Source organism: Oreochromis niloticus, linkage group LG9 (assembly GCF_001858045.2).
Source record: "Oreochromis niloticus isolate F11D_XX linkage group LG9, O_niloticus_UMD_NMBU, whole genome shotgun sequence".
In the NCBI taxonomy this organism is placed as follows: domain Eukaryota; kingdom Metazoa; phylum Chordata; class Actinopteri; order Cichliformes; family Cichlidae; genus Oreochromis; species Oreochromis niloticus.
In genome coordinates, this window is record NC_031974.2 from 15366849 (window position 1) to 15382625 (window position 15777).

The 15777-nt window shown below is 40.7% G+C and overlaps 2 protein-coding genes across 2 annotated transcripts; one reads left to right on the forward strand and one right to left on the reverse strand.

Annotated features, from left to right (window-relative positions):
• Window positions 1–618: 618 nt before the first annotated feature.
• lypla1 (lysophospholipase 1) lies at window positions 619–4574 on the forward strand. The gene is made up of 9 exons (XM_003439240.5): window positions 619–981; window positions 1101–1132; window positions 1240–1305; window positions 1484–1531; window positions 1623–1693; window positions 1779–1852; window positions 3564–3665; window positions 4007–4183; window positions 4288–4574. Exons 1-9 carry the CDS (start codon window positions 913–915, stop codon window positions 4345–4347), a joined length of 699 nt encoding a protein of 232 aa, XP_003439288.1. The 5' UTR covers window positions 619–912; the 3' UTR covers window positions 4348–4574.
• A 3-nt stretch (window positions 4575–4577) lies between these two features.
• LOC100711536 (regulator of G-protein signaling 20) lies at window positions 4578–15390 on the reverse strand. The gene is made up of 5 exons (XM_003439239.5): window positions 14759–15390; window positions 13594–13754; window positions 8748–8831; window positions 8422–8656; window positions 4578–6581 (listed from the first exon to the last, which is right to left on the reverse strand). The coding sequence occupies exons 2-5, from the start codon at window positions 13749–13751 to the stop codon at window positions 6387–6389; spliced, it is 672 nt and encodes a 223-aa protein (XP_003439287.1). The 5' UTR covers window positions 13752–13754; window positions 14759–15390; the 3' UTR covers window positions 4578–6386.
• Between the last annotated feature and the right edge of the window lie 387 nt (window positions 15391–15777).

Genomic DNA, 15777 nt, shown 5'->3' on the forward strand with positions numbered 1-15777 from the left:
TGTTTTCTGGAACAATCTAGTTACCACAGCTCTGCAGATCATCATTGTTCTTGGAAGTCTGTACCAATACAATTCTCCATTCATCAGGCATTTCCTCACTCTCCAAGATCACGTTTAACAATCTGGTAAAAAAAAACATCCACTGTCCTCTCTCTTGGACGTCTCCATACCTCCACAGATATATAATCTTGACCAGCTGCTTTTACACTCTTGATCCTCTTCATAGCCTTTGCTTCCTCCTTAGATATAAAATATATATAATATATTCTATATATGCACTGGTCTACTTATTTAAGCTATTTTGCTATACATTTGTTTAACTTATCGTAACAAAGCAATCTCCCCACTTATGCTATAAACAGTATAGCATGGCTTATGTTTAAAATTTGAATGCTAAATATGTAAAGGTTCTTCTTTTTTATTATTATTTTTTATAAAATTTTGAATTGTGTTTCTTGAGCTGTGCAAGTCACATTGTCTGTAATATTCAAGTACAGAAGTGTGGTGTGGAGGATTTAACAGCCCTCAAAGAGGCGCTCATCGACATTTCACTCACCCAATGGCTGATGTGCATTTGTAATCGGGCCGCTAACGACATCCAATCAAAAAGCGGAGGGGGCGGGACTACGAAGCGTGCCTGTCTTTAGCGAGTAGAACCCTAGCCGTTGGTGTTGGTGTGGTTGTTTTTAACATCACATTTCAACTTCAAAGAAGAAATTCACGACTGCCAGCGGGGACAGGGGGCAGCGATACTTTGACCTCCATGGTCGGTCGGTATTTTGTCCTTCAGCTGTTTTATAATTGAACGGCAGAGTTGGACAAATCTCGACACGGATTGACAACAAAGGGGGGGCACCGTTATTAGCTAAGAACAGCTAACTTCTCCCGACATAACAGCTGCCTCAGCGCTGCATGTGCGGCAATAACATGTCAGCGCCCTTACCTGCCATTGTGCCTGCTGCCCGTAAAGCCACCGCAGCGGTGAGTTAACAAGGCGACACAGGTCATTCACATGTTAGTGAAAAAAAGCAGCTGTTATTAGACAATAAAGAGCCTAGTTTGTACCCGCATGTGCGAATAGGTGTTGTTTGTTTTGACAGGTTATATTTCTGCATGGCCTTGGCGACACTGGGTATGTAGAGAGATTTGTTTACTTCTTGTATGTAATATTGGTGTTCCTTAGTACCCAAGACACTTTTCCTTTCGCTTTAACTGATTTAATTGTGTCCAAAATGACAGACATGGCTGGGCAGAAGCTTTCGCAGGCATCAGGATACCACATGTGAAATACATCTGTCCACATGCGTAAGTATATAGAGCAGTTATAACAGGAAAAGCAGGTTTTGGGAAAGTTTTAGAAAGTCTGTAAGAAGCTTATGTAGACTTGAATGCCATATTAAAGGCTGTGAAGATGTATAAACCTGTTGACACATTTAGGGCAGTTAGGGCAAGCCATAATGTTACTCTTTTCCACTGGTTACAGTCCCACCATGCCTGTTACTTTGAACATGAGGATGAACATGCCTTCTTGGTAAGCCTGGCAGTTAAGGAGGATTTTTCAATTGAGAGTGTGGCTGTTGCATGTCGGTTGAGCCTCACATGTATGTGCTCCCTTTCTACAGGTTCGATATCTATGGGCTGAGCGCGAATGCAAATGAAGACGAGGCTGGAATTAAGAGAGCGTCAGAGAACAGTATGTTGATAGAAGGATTTTGATCCTTTTAAGCCTTTTCTTCAGTCACATTCAAACATAAGGGGTTTCCTTAAATTCATTTCAGTTAAAGCTTTGATAGACCAAGAAGTGAAGAATGGGATACCTTCTCACAGGATTATCCTGGGCGGATTTTCGCAGGTAAGTGTGGGATGTGCAGGAATGATATGTTATATAACCTTGTTTTTTGTGTGTGTGATTTACAGGCAGTGTTATGATGGCGCATTACTGCCACTGAAAGTTAAAAAAAAAAAAAAACTGAGTGAGGGATGATAATATCTTATGGAAAATTATTTTTTTAAAGTTCGGTGATTTTATAGGAAGAAAACAGCAGATTTACCAGAGAAATGTGTCAAATTAATGAGAAAAAACTTGGAAAGGTTGTGCATTTATTTTTTTTGTTTCAAAGACAAGACATTTACGGATTTTTAAAGTTAAGTTGGAAAGAAATTCACAGCCATGAGAAACACTAAAAGAATATGAACAGCACTTCCTTTTCAGTCATATTTATTCAGGCAGACAAAAAGCTACACTCAGTTCTAATAAAATATGTACTCCTTCGACCTGGACTAACAGCACCGGTCGCTGCGTACAACTTTAATCTTGAAAAAACACTTGATGCTAGGTGATGTTTTCTTGCAACTGCAAATGTGCAGTGAGGAAGGTGAGTATAATCATACAAACCACGTAAGCACTTATAGTAAGCACTTATCAAGGAATTATTAAAGCTACTTTTGGCTGCTCCCTCATTCACAAGGTCGCCATATTGGGTCACTCCTTATGTTTGATTTGGCAGATATTTTACACCGGATGCCCTTCCTGATGCAACCCCAAAGGGATTTGTGTCTCCTTTTAGTTGAATGTGTACATAACTCAGCCATGGAGCCATAGTAGAAGGCACTTATTATATAGTTTATTATTATGCTGTAAGCAGTTAATACAATGGCAGCCAGCAAACATAGACTGAAAATGGGTTAAACAGATGTACTGTATCTAAAGCTTAATAATTGTTTGTTTAATCTATACAAAAACGAACTGAAAATTGAACAATTTGTTCTTATGCTTATGTGCAGGACTGTTTTTTTTGCTTCTGGGCAACATGAAACCCTCTGATCTGTTTCTTTCAGTTGATATCAAACAGCACGATAACTGGAGAGATTATTTGATTTAAATTATGGATGTATTTTGTGTGCAGGCACATCTTAAATTTAAGCAAGAAAAGCACAGAAAAAACAACTAGGCGCTGTTTTCATGCACTTTAGGCACTTAAAATACAAATAATTTATTTCAAAGTAAATTATTTTGAAAGAACAAAAAAGCACTAGAGCCTTTAGTCATGCAAACATACTCATGGTTTGACACCGCTAAATGAGCCCTGTATATAAATGTGAATTCACTTTATTTGACTGACAAATGTGTATTAATGAAGAAGTGTATTTGTCATGTTTCCTCTACACCCGTATTCTTTGTATTTTTAACCTTTAACAATAAGAGAGGCCTGTAGTGTACAAATGTTCTGACTCAGAGGAGTTACTTTATTTTTGTGTTTTCTTGGAGCTGTCATACTTACACTGGGAGTTGTTTAATCTTTATTTAGTTGGGTATGTGGCAGTTAGTTCCCACCCGTGGATTATCCCATAGATTTAAAATCCTGTTCAGACGTTTATCCAATGAAAACTGACACACACTTAGGTTTTGCTATAAAAAGTGGACTGTTTGAACCAATCAAGTGTGGATTAATCAAGTGCTGTCCTCAAGCTGAGGTTGTGTTGATGTGTAGTTGTAATCTGTTAGTGTTAGGCTTAGTATCTTTGTGAGAACGACTGTGTTTTTTGTTTTTGTTTTTCCCCAGGGTGGAGCATTGTCTCTCTACACGGCTCTGACGACTCAACAGAAACTTGCCGGTGTGGTCGCTCTCAGCTGCTGGCTTCCTCTCCACAAATCCTTCCCTCAGGTAGAAACATTTCTGAGGGTGCAACCTACACTTTTAGACAGTTACACCTGAAATTTGTAGTTCTTAAAATTTTTGATAATTGACACTTCATAAAGTTGTCAAGTATTTTCTTTTGGACCGGTTAAAAATAAGCACATATATGAGTGCTTCTTTTTACTTTGGGTTGATGTCTAATAAATTTGGTAAGCACTGTATATATACATGTAATGCTTCAAATGTTTTATTTCTTTTTTTAACAAACTACTCCTTTAATTGGATTACACTACTGGGATATCCCACAGCCAGCTCACATTCAGTCATAATCAGATAATAAAAATAATCCTAATCTGTTCTATTCTCAGGCGGCTGCCAACAGTGCTAACAAGGACATGCATGTCCTGCAGTGCCACGGGGATGCCGATCCCCTGGTTCCCTACGCATTCGGCATCCAGACAGCAGAGAAGATGAAAGCTCTCATCAGTCCTGCCAACATTACCTTCAAGTCATACCGGGGTCTACCTCACAGCGCGTGTCCAGAGGTGAGGGTGGGAATTTAAAAAACCCCAAAAGGCACATTTGACCGCGGAGCTTTCTGTGTCGGCTCCATCTGAAATGCTTTTTGCATCTTTTTGTGTATTTACAGGAAATGGTGGATGTCAAGCGATTCATAGAAAAGCAGCTTCCTCCTATCAGCGACGAATGAACATGAGTGTGTCCGCTCACCTGATCAATATCAACAGAGTCCTTTGAGCATGACTCCAGTGAGACTACATGGACTCGAGGACCACTGACTTACTTGATAATTAAAAAAAAGAAAAGAAAAAAAAAAGAAACCTGCTGCTACTCATAGATAAGAACGGGGCTGTCAGCCTGCGAGAGGCATGACTGTACTGATGCTGCATCCTGACCTGGAGCCACACACGACCCTCAGTGTTACAGTAGAGTAACTAACAGTAGTTGCTTGATTGTGAAGCTACTTTTCATTGAGACGAGCCATTTCTTGCAGGAATTGTATGTATTATAACAACTAGGGCTACATTTCATGGTTTAATACCTACTCTCTCACAATAAATGGCCTGTTGTTAAATGTTTTTCTTTTTCATTAATGTAGCTCTTGTCTGGTGATGAATTATTAATTAAGGCACATCGCCAAGCTAAAAGGCCAAATATTTATTGCTGCCAGCTTCTCAGATTTCTTCTTTTTTCAGCTCCTCCCTTTAGGGGTCACCACAGCGAATCATCTGCCTCCATCTCCCCCGATCCCAGCGTCCTCTGTCACACCAACCCACTGCATGTCCTCTTTCCCCTCATCCATGAATCTTCTCTGGGGTCTTCCTCTTTTCCTCCTGTCCAGCAGCTCCATATTCAGCATACTTGGTCAAGCATATCCACTATCCTTCCTCTGCACATGACCAAACCATCTCAGCATTGCCTCTCAGACTTTGTCTCCAAACTCCCTCCGATATACTTATTTCTACTCCTGTCCATTCTGGCCACTCCCAGTGAAAATCTTAGCTCGACCTCCTGTCTTTTTATCAGAGCCACAATCTCCAAACCATCATAGCACTAGCATATTATAAACCTTCCCTTTGACTCTTATCTCTAGCCATCTTTCACCCCTAACTGTGATCTCCACCCGTTCCACCCTGCCTTTACTCTCTTTCAATTCTCTTGTGCACTTGTCATTGCTTTGGATGGTTGATCCCAGGCATTTAAAATCATCCCCCTTCACTTTTCCATCTGCCCCCATCCCATTTAAACACATGTAGTTTCTCTTCTGCTTTCTTTCATTCCTCTTCTCCTGCATTTGGGTTTACATAATTGTAGATACAGTATTTGCACCTGGGATTTCATCAGCCTTCTTACCTGATTAAGTAGGACAGCCAATATGTTATTGGCTGTCCTAAAGTGTAAATTGTTTCTGAAAACTGTTCTTAACACACTGCAAAAACTACAGTACTACATGTGCAATACATAATCAGGTGAAAGCATAGACTCCACTGTGAATGTTCATGACACAAGAAGCAACATATGATTGTGCTTTATTTATGTGAGAACTCATATAGTTATTTCACACAAATTCCTTTTTAAATACACAAATATATCAGTGGTCATGGTCATGTATTTAGTTTGTTTTTCCCTGTTTTGCTTAAATTAAATATAGACTAGTATCACAGTATTGAAACACAAAGACAAGATCTATATCTGGGTATCAGCTCGTCAAGTTGTAAAAACTTTGATCTTTGAGAAGAGCTAAAAGCACCAACGTGTGAAGTCATTGTCGCACCATTCGTTTTAGACCAAAGGTGCTAGTGTAGAAGATCTTATTCCAAGGCACTTTCCTTCTTCTTAATTTTACCATTAAATAAAAACTACTAGTTTCTACAAGAACTGGATATGCATTAAGGCTCACAATATACCTAAATACAAATGCAGTGCTCACAGATACATGCGTTCCCTCATTAAACAAGGTAGTAGAAAAGTGCAATGTCAAGCGCTAGGGAGTATATAAAAATATAGATATGTTTTAGACAAGTAACTGATGCTGAACCGAGCATTTGTTCTTGTTTGCTCCAAAGGTTTTGGTAAGCTAATCGTGGGTAAATAAACAGCAGTTACAGCTGGATAAGTAGTGTTCATTTTCACGTCTGTCTTTCTTTAAATAGCAGGACTCCAACATGAACACGAAACTCCTTCGGGTGGGACGCATGCGCTAGAAAGCATTGTGTGGCAGTGGAGAGTCTATGGCTCAGAGGGAGACTGAGACTCCTCCAGGCTCTTCAGCAGATCTGTGTACGCAGATGAGTTTATAAAGCGGGGGTACGAGTCTCTCTGCATCAGCGTGTAGATCTGCTGCTGAGCGTCGTCGAACGTGTGCGAGGTCGGCTCAAGCATATTGCGGTTTATCACTTCTCGGACGCGTGAATCCAAACTGACCTGGAGAGGACGAGGAGACAGAAGAATGAGATGGCATTACACCTGAAACAATCACAAGAGTCATGCACATCCTAGTGTTCAATAGCACGGATGATGGATTAAAAAAAATGTACATATAAAAAGACAAAACAACTTCCACACAAGGATTCTATACTCTGCGTGACACTTTGAGATGCTTGTTTAACTGCTCGTTACTGCAAATGCATTATTAGCCAATCACACGGCACCAACTCAGTAGATTTAGGCATGTCGACGTGGTCGAGATGACCTGCTGAAGTTAAAACTGAGCATCAGAATAGAGAAGAAAGGTGATTTAAGTAAATGTGCCAGATGGACTGGTCTGAATATTTTAGAAACTGCAGATCTACTGAGATTTCTCCACACAACCACCTCTAGAGTTTAAGCAGAGTGGTCTGGTATCAACAAGGCTTTTTCACCCAGAGAACTGAGGCTCACAGATATTTTCTCTTTTTCAGAGCTCAGAGGAGAACGGTCAGCCTGCTTCAAGCTGGCAGGAAGGCGACAGTAGCTCAAATAACTGCTTGTTATAAGAAAGATATACAGAAGAGTGAATAAACAACATGCTGAATCTTGAAGCAGATGGCCTATACCAGCTGAAGACACACCGAGTGATCTGATGTCAGCTAAGAACAGGAAACTGATACTACAGTTCACACAGGCTCACCAAGACTGGATAAAAAAAGATTTAGATTTTTTGATTTTTCTGTTGCCTTCTATCAGCGGTTCAGGCTTCTGGTTTAATAATGTGTGGGATATTTTCTTGGCATACTTTCAGTCTCTTAGTACTGACTGAGCGTTGTGTAAACCACAGCCTACCTGAGTACTGATGCTGACCACGCCCATCTCTTCATGACCACAGTGTTCAAATCATCAGAAACTGGTCTTTTGAACACGGCAATAGATTCCAAGGTGACCAGATCTTGATACAATACAGCAACTGTTTGATGCTGTTGTGTCATTATGGAACAAAATCTCAGAGGAATGATTCTGGCACCTTGTTGAATCTGTGCTATGATGAATGATGGCAGTTCTGAAGGCATAAGGAGTCCAGCCTGGAACTAGCTACATGTAACTAAGTAGTCAGTGAGTGTATCTCAACGAGGCTTCCTGCTACCACCTTGAAAATGTAAAATTACTGCTTTAACCACCTTTGACTCAAAAATATCTACTTACATGCCTTCTTTTGACATAATCCATAAATTAGTAAGGCGACTTCAACCTGTCAGTTCAGATGCCTTTTATATGTTGTTCAGTTGTCTCTAGCTAGTCTTTTTTCCTTTTTTATGGCTGGTTTATGTTACTGGTAGCTACACTTACTGTTGGTGGGTTATTAACAATACTGTTCTTGCAGCCTGTCATTAACATGATATTTATAGTACTCCACTTGTTGTCATTGCTGTTATACTTTGACACCCTGACTCTATATACACTCTACACCCACCCTAAAAGAGCCCCTTTGAGACTTTTGGTGAAGTTGATCTTAAAGCTAAAAAAGCAGTATAAAATCTGCCTGCCAAACAGCAAAAGCAATCTGCAATATTACGCCTCGGGAGTGAGAACGTGTTGAGTGTCAGTATTTGAACTGTAGTAAAACATATGTGATAATATGGTTCCTACTTGGGACAAAGAAACTGAGCTGATTATTCTTTCATACAAAATTTATTTACAATAAGTTAATTTTCAGATTATGAAAAATGTTTTGATATTTTAAAAATGATAATTTATCATAACATATCTGAGAAGAGCAAAGCTAGAGAACACATTTAGGATTTTCTGTTGATAAACTTAGATATTATCATTCCAAGTGTTATTTACTCACCTCTTTAGGGGAAAGGATGGAGATGAAGTCCTCATAGATCTGGCGGACTTTCTCCTCGACCACAGTCTTGTTCGTCTCCTTTTTGAGCTCCTCGCAGGCGAGCCAGAACATCATGTTCTCCTCGCTGAACTCTGTTCTCAGGAACTGCCTGAAGCAGCTTCGCCCGGCTGCACTTTTCATCACCTTTTCAAATGACATCGCCCAGGAGCGAGTGTCTTCCAGAGTAGGCTTCGGGCTGGAAAATAAAAGAATAATGGATGCGTTGGTATGTCACCGAATTTCCACAGCAATGTCACAGATTCTGTATCGCTGAACTGTTTTCTCACCTTTCTTCGCAATTAGTGGTTTTGTCCGTCCTGCTCTCAAACGTGGACCTTTGTATTGTTTCATCTTCGTTTCTAACAGTCAAACTGAAAGACAAGTAACACAGAGAGCTTTGACGCTTTGATCGTGAATGTTTTTAAAGCAGTTTGTCACCCAGTTTTCAGTTTTTCACCCTGCAGCTTGAGCTAGACATTCAAAATTGGAAATAAGAATCTTCTAATGTGACCATTTGTTATAAGACAGTATTTATAATTCAATGCATGGCCAAATACGTGTGGAGGCCCTTAAGGAGACATGAAAACATGATAACCCACAACCAGCTGTTGTTTGTGTTTGTGTCACACTGATCTTAAGGCTGTAAACTCAACATTACATAAAACACATCTAGCTCAGGGCTGTGGGCCTATGATCAGAACTAATGGGATCCTTAGCTACATTAGCCATGCAGTGTGCTGACATTGCCATCAGAATTAAAAGTAATGCATTTGTTCCTCAGTTGCTGTGACCTGCATTACGACTGTATTTGTCCTTACAGCCAATAAAAGAACATTTGAAACATTTTGCTTGTGGCTAAACAATTTAGAAATAACGGCCGACTGCTCATAATTTGTTTGCAGGTGTACCAGCTAGCCTCAACGCAGACATTGTGTAAGTATGTTACATGATGATGCAAGTAGCAACCTCTGGAGCCGAAAACTGCATTTCCTCTAGTGGCCACTTGAGGCTGGCTCCATAATCGAGTCAATACCCACAGACTTCAGTGTTAAAATGCCCAAATTTAGAGCATGAAAAACAACGTTTATAATCTGGTATTTTTAATATGTAAAACTCATTGTTCAGGATACTGGCATTAGCAGCACAGCTGTGCGGCTTCACAGCTGTCCGGGAGTCAATGTATGGATCTGCGGTTGTACTTTTGGAAAAATAGATTATCTGACTAACGTCATGACTTGCTGTGAGGTATAGCCCTCCAAGATGTTTGTGCTTCATCTTTGCCGAATGAAACTGTAGTATTTTTTCCCTTTTACTTTGGACTCATTAGTAGATCCAGACTTTTCACACGACTCTATGCAACGTGCAGTCATTGGTTTGACCGCAATCTCCCCGGCATACCAAAAGTATTCTAGAGTCAAATGTGAGGCCATCTGTCGAGCAGCTAGCTTGGCCCAAGTTTGGTTCATCCAACAGGACAACGATCCCAAGCACAAGAGCAAATAAAACAGGACTCTATGTAGTCCTGTGAAAATCTTCTTTTTCACATATAGCTAGAGCCTGCTAACCAGGCTTGGTAGAACTAGCTGATCACTTAACACTCCACCCTCTTGTCTAGATACAGTTACTTCTGGCTCCCAAAAAGCCACCATGGTGGTGACCAATACACTAACCTCAAAATGCAGAGGCTAAAAGCAATGTGATGGTTGTTATGGCCATGTTTTTATGGTGTGCGTTCAGGAGCAGTGTTTTCTATGGCAATATATAACTCCTTTATATATAGCATTATAAGTCTGCTAACTCTTGACATTCACAGGGAAAGTGAAATACCCCAAATGCAATAAATGGACTTTAAAATTTCTCCAGCAGCAAACAATCAAAAACGTGAGGAACCACTGGTCTAATATTATACAGTCTAGCCTCATGACTTCCCTTAAATAAAACTAAGAGGCCAATCCCAAATGGTACACATTAAAAATGGGCTAGTGTCTACATACCCTATATGTAGACACTAGTCTGAGATAATATCAAAACCCAGAAATACTTTTAATTTCATGCAATCTGCAGTCAAAAAATCTATTGCAAACACTGATTTCCTACAGTATAGTGCAGCAGGAGCACTATGCATTCTATAGTTTCTTCCTCATTTGAAATGAGAGAACATTTACAGCACGTTCAGGCTGATCCACTGGGACCGTTTGCGTAAATAGTATAGTGTGTCAACTGTCCAGCTCATCCTGTGAGTCTCACCTGCGTGGAATTAAAACGTTCCCTCTGCCTGAAGTAGCAGCTGGCTGTCGGCTAATTGGTTCAGGTGAGAGTCCATTGTGAACCATCCCACCTGGGAATGTGGTGTTTGAAGCCGCGCAACAATTAAATTGAAGTCATACAGATGTAGAGTAAAAAATGTATTACTCATCCCCAGCGGAGTGAATCATCGCAACCATGTTCTGCACACAACAGGTCGGCTGTCCTCAGAGGAAGCAAAAGCAAATAGTTGATAATTCCAAAACAGGTTTAAACCCCCTGAGGCCTCCATCCGACGAGAGCCGGCGTCGGTCACGGGACCACTGAGTTTCTGTTTTTCTGGGATGGTGTGTGGATGGTGCTGCTGGTAAATGAATGAGAGGTTGGAGTCAAAAGGGAGGTGCATCTGTTGTTGAGCTGTTACTACAACATACGTCTCATTTTATTCCAGACTAATGCGGAAACTATTAGATTTTTATTTGATTTAACGTTATCTGGTTTATGTCTCTGCAAATTAAATATCATTTTTTGGACAAACCAAGACAGTTGGCGGCATAAACTTTTGCTCTGGGAACTTGTAATGACCACTTTCTTCATGATTTGCTGTTTTTGGAAGCATTTGGGAGCAGGGACCACTTACAGAGGACAAAATACTCCTAATAACAAGCTGAATATACACATTCACTACCATTTGTACTCTTGTGCTCAGCACTATTTGCATTCTAAAACTTTTCAAGCAAAATACACCAGACATGTGATGTGATGACTCAAAATCATATGAGAATTTCCATAGCTTCAAAAGTAAAAACATTAAGCTCATGCTACTGCACAAAAGTCCTGGTTTAGAACATCAGCCAGAGGTGTTGGCATCAAGGTTGATGGAAATATGAATGCCGAAAATTACCATCTGATTTGATCCACTATGCGATACCATCTGAATCACATTTGAATGGCAATGGCTTGATTTTTCAGTATTAAAATGATCACAAACACACTCATAATGCAGTAAAAGCATAGAGTGGTTGTCTGTGAGTCATGGATTGGCCTCCCAGTAGCTTGGACCACAACATTACTGAAGCAGGGTGGGGTCATCTTTACAGAAAACACAGCAAAAGGCAGCTAACATCCAAAGAAGAGCTTTGAATGTCCTTCAAGAAGCCTGGAGAACTATTCTTAAGACTACTTAAAGAAATTACAAGGAAGCTTGTCTAAATAGTTCAGGCTGTGTTGAAGAATAAAGGTGTTCATACCAAATAATAACTGTCAAGCTCATCAAAATTGTACAAACTCTGTTTTTGTCTTATATACTGTGTTTCCATGTATGTTTGCACATATTTCAATAACACATGCGCCCGATTTCCATTTTCTGAGGAAAATATACAGACATGAGGGTGGCTCAAGACTTTGCACAGTACTGTCCCTATCTGTAGATATACCCATTTTAGTAATACAAGAATCTTATTGGTTGCAGAGCTCTAGGGATCCTGAATTGCATTTTGAGAATCCTGCAGCTCTGTGGGGAAATGAGTTGTGAAAACACTGGATTAATGTGATGATTGGTTGTTTTCCTGGTCCACTTACTCAGCAATCAATAAACTCAGTGTTACATCAGTTGATTTTTCAGTTTAATCTATCATAAATGACAAAAATGCTATTATAGTCTGTGAAATCTGTTTGACAGAATTGTCAAAAACTATAAACATTAGCATAGTGAAGTCACGAAACCAGAACACTTTAACGTTTGGGCGTTTTTTTTCCATCAGGTGCTTATCAGCTGAACCTCTTCCTTCCCTCATGCCTCTTGACAGGCTATATGTAAAACATTTTGTCATACTCGCCATCTTATTATAGAGCATGAGTGCTTTATTTTCGTTTGACATATTCTTGTTTTTAACTTGAACAGGAAATTCAAGGAAACTGCTGCATATTTTTATTTCTTTTTAAGATCGGTTTCATTTCCTGTGCATATTTCATTGCTTTTAAAAGAACTGTCCTTTTAGTCTGATTGCTCAAGCCAGTAAGCATTTATCTATTATGCATTGCTATAGTTGTGCTTGCATTCTGTTTTAGATTTCTAATTGGATTTTTTTCTACTTTAGTTTTACTCAGGTGTAGATAATATACAACACCGTGGGTTCTGGCTACGCTTTAGCGCAGTTCACTGGGCAGGGTTGTTCAGCAGTTTGCGAGTGTGGCGCACTCCTTTCTGTGGAAACTAAAGTGATTTGTGGATCCTTAAACACGTGTTTTGGAAGTAAAAATAACAATTGGTGATCAGTGGGAGACCTGAAAGCAAAACAGAGATACTAATATTGCTCAAAAACAAGATGTCCCTCTGGGTCCACTTGAGTGGAGCTGTGGCAGAGACATAGAATAATGCGTGAAGACAATGGTATTCAAAGCAGCAGCTCACTCAGGAGCAACAACAGCACTTTGCATCCCTATGCCCAGCCCTACACTAGCTAACGAAGGTAACTAGCCTCCCATTTGCTATCTGCTTTCACTGCATGTAGCCCCCAACCAGCTGCAAACGACACCCTCCTTCCTGAATTGTACGTAGCCACACCATTTAACATCTTGCTCCTTGTACACACGCATGCCATATGCCCGCTGCTTGCTTAAGTCCCACAGTCTTATTAGCTGTGAAATTAGCCACGGCCGACACCAATCAGTCCTGCTGGATCATCTCAGCCACATAACAACAGCTGGCAACTCATGCAAAACTCATGAACCCGTGAAATTTAAGGAAATGTAATTAATGAGAGTCATCAGTGTATAAATCTGTGTGTGGATGTCCCCCACACTCCCCACTCAATATGTGTGCCTTGGTCCACATCTTTCCTAGCTCCAGCCCTGCTGTGTGGGATTCAGTGGAGCATTTCTCCTTACCAGGAACAGCTACAGCAGCAGCACCAGCAGAAGCAGCAGGCATTTGAGGCGTTGGTGGGGGTGTTTCCCATTCTGTGGCGCGCTTGGAGGACACTGGCAGCTGCTTCTTGATGAACCTGCATCTGTCTCTTACGCATCTCCTCCCGCTCTGAGCCCATGGACTGAAAGCAGAAGACCACAGTGAGAGAGCTGCGCGGAAAGCAGGGTGGTGGTGATGGTGGTAGGAGAGGTTTCAATGGAAGATCATTACCGCATTAAGCGGAAGCATCATACGCAAAACATCACAGTCCAAGAAATCGCAAGAGATTAGAGATCTGACAGTCGGCGCGCAGCTCTAAGGAGGATTGAGGGGAGGAAAAAAGCGACTCAAGCCTAAATGATATGGAAATCTCGTGCTGAAATCCGTGCTTGCTAAATTGAAACTACCTGAGGTGAATAAACGTGTCTTGCGGAATGCGCGAACACTTCACGATCTGGATGCGAGAGGTAAACTTCTGCACAATGCAACAGCAATCGACATGAAATATATAAATATATATATGAATGCAAACAGCTCGAGAAGCCAGTGGAATTTTTTTTATCAAGGGTTTGCTGGATTATGCTGAATGTAACAAAACCCAATGTGATGAGCAACAACCCCTGCCCCCCCTCTCCTTTCCTCTCTCTCCCTCATCTCCCCTCTCCGTCTGTGAGGGATGAGCAGTAATGATAGCGACAAGGCGTTACTCCTGGACCGCAGCAATCGCATCCTCGGGAGGATACACGATACAAGGAAAACAGTCTCCCTACAGCAAGCAGCCATTTATAGGAACATAATGCAATCATTATGATCAGAAATACTGATAATTTCGCGTCTACTCACATTATTCTCTCTCCCTTTAGAGGCAAAAAGAAGCAGCAGATCTGCTAATATCTAGGGTCGTTTAATGATCGATGATTTTATTTTAGCACGGATGACAGTGTGCACGAATTGTCCAGAAATTAATTCTAATATTCCTGGTTGCTGGAGGAACATCCAGATAAGAATGCTTCAGCCTCACTGGACCCTGTAACTACCAGCCTTATTTTCCAAAAAAGAAAAGAAGAAGAAAACTGCACAAACAGTCGTGCTTTCAGTCGTTTTTAAGAGGCTCTCACTGTTACAAAAATATAAATGTGTACTCACTGTGTCACCATGAATGCCAGAATACAGGTGATTTTTGGCTCGATCACGTCCGTCTGCCTCGGCTTGACACAAACCAGTTGGTTTCCTCTATGCGCATGCGTTTCCTGCAAGTGTGAAAAGATTTTTCTGCGTCCGTGCATTAACTGCCAGAACACAATGTGCGCTGTCTGTTACAGCAATGGCTTCTTCTTGACAGATGGGGCAGGAAGTCTATTGCGTGGCACAGATAATAAACAGGGATTCTTGTTAATTATTATTCATGCGGGGTTTTGTTTTGGGGGGTACTGAAATCCTCCTGGTATATAATCAATAAAGTTTCTGGGTCAATTTCTATTCAATTAAATTACGAAGAAATATTCTTAAGTCGTTGCCTGTATCACTCATAAGCTGGTTGGTAATGCATTTATTTTGCAGGGTTCATTTTTGGATTCTGGAGTCAGTGGTGGCAGATATTAACACGCTGTAGACGTCACAGCCCTGACTAATTTAATCAAACATCTGGAAGATCCAAATCAGCATCTGCACCTAGTGTGCTCCCAGTGTGGTCAGCACCACTTGAATCCACCAGAGGGCAGCGGCGCTCTATTTAAAAACTCCAGGGCCTGGCAGCAGACCCCCAGGGGATGCTGAACCCAATGGAGGGCAAATCAGGAGAAGTATAATTTGATTAAGTGACTGTTAACCAAACTGAATCTGAATTATAAAAAGCAATCCCTGCACTTCTTCAGCCATGACAAGATTCTGTTTTATGTAGAGAGCAGGCTGCATAAACCCATCTGTCCTCATGCTGGGTGGAAGCCAGGATTTTAGATCAGTTCTTAGCTCTAAAAACCTCTGGCTTTTATTAATCATTTATTTTACACAGTTCATGTAACCACTCAGTTATTTGTCTTTTCTGAATATGCAATAGGCTGTTGTGCTGAGAGTTAATATAGAGTCAAATATAATGCTGCAGTTAAGAAAATGTGCTGGAGTTTTTTAGATGAATCCTACTTTTTATTGTACGTCAATCCATGTAA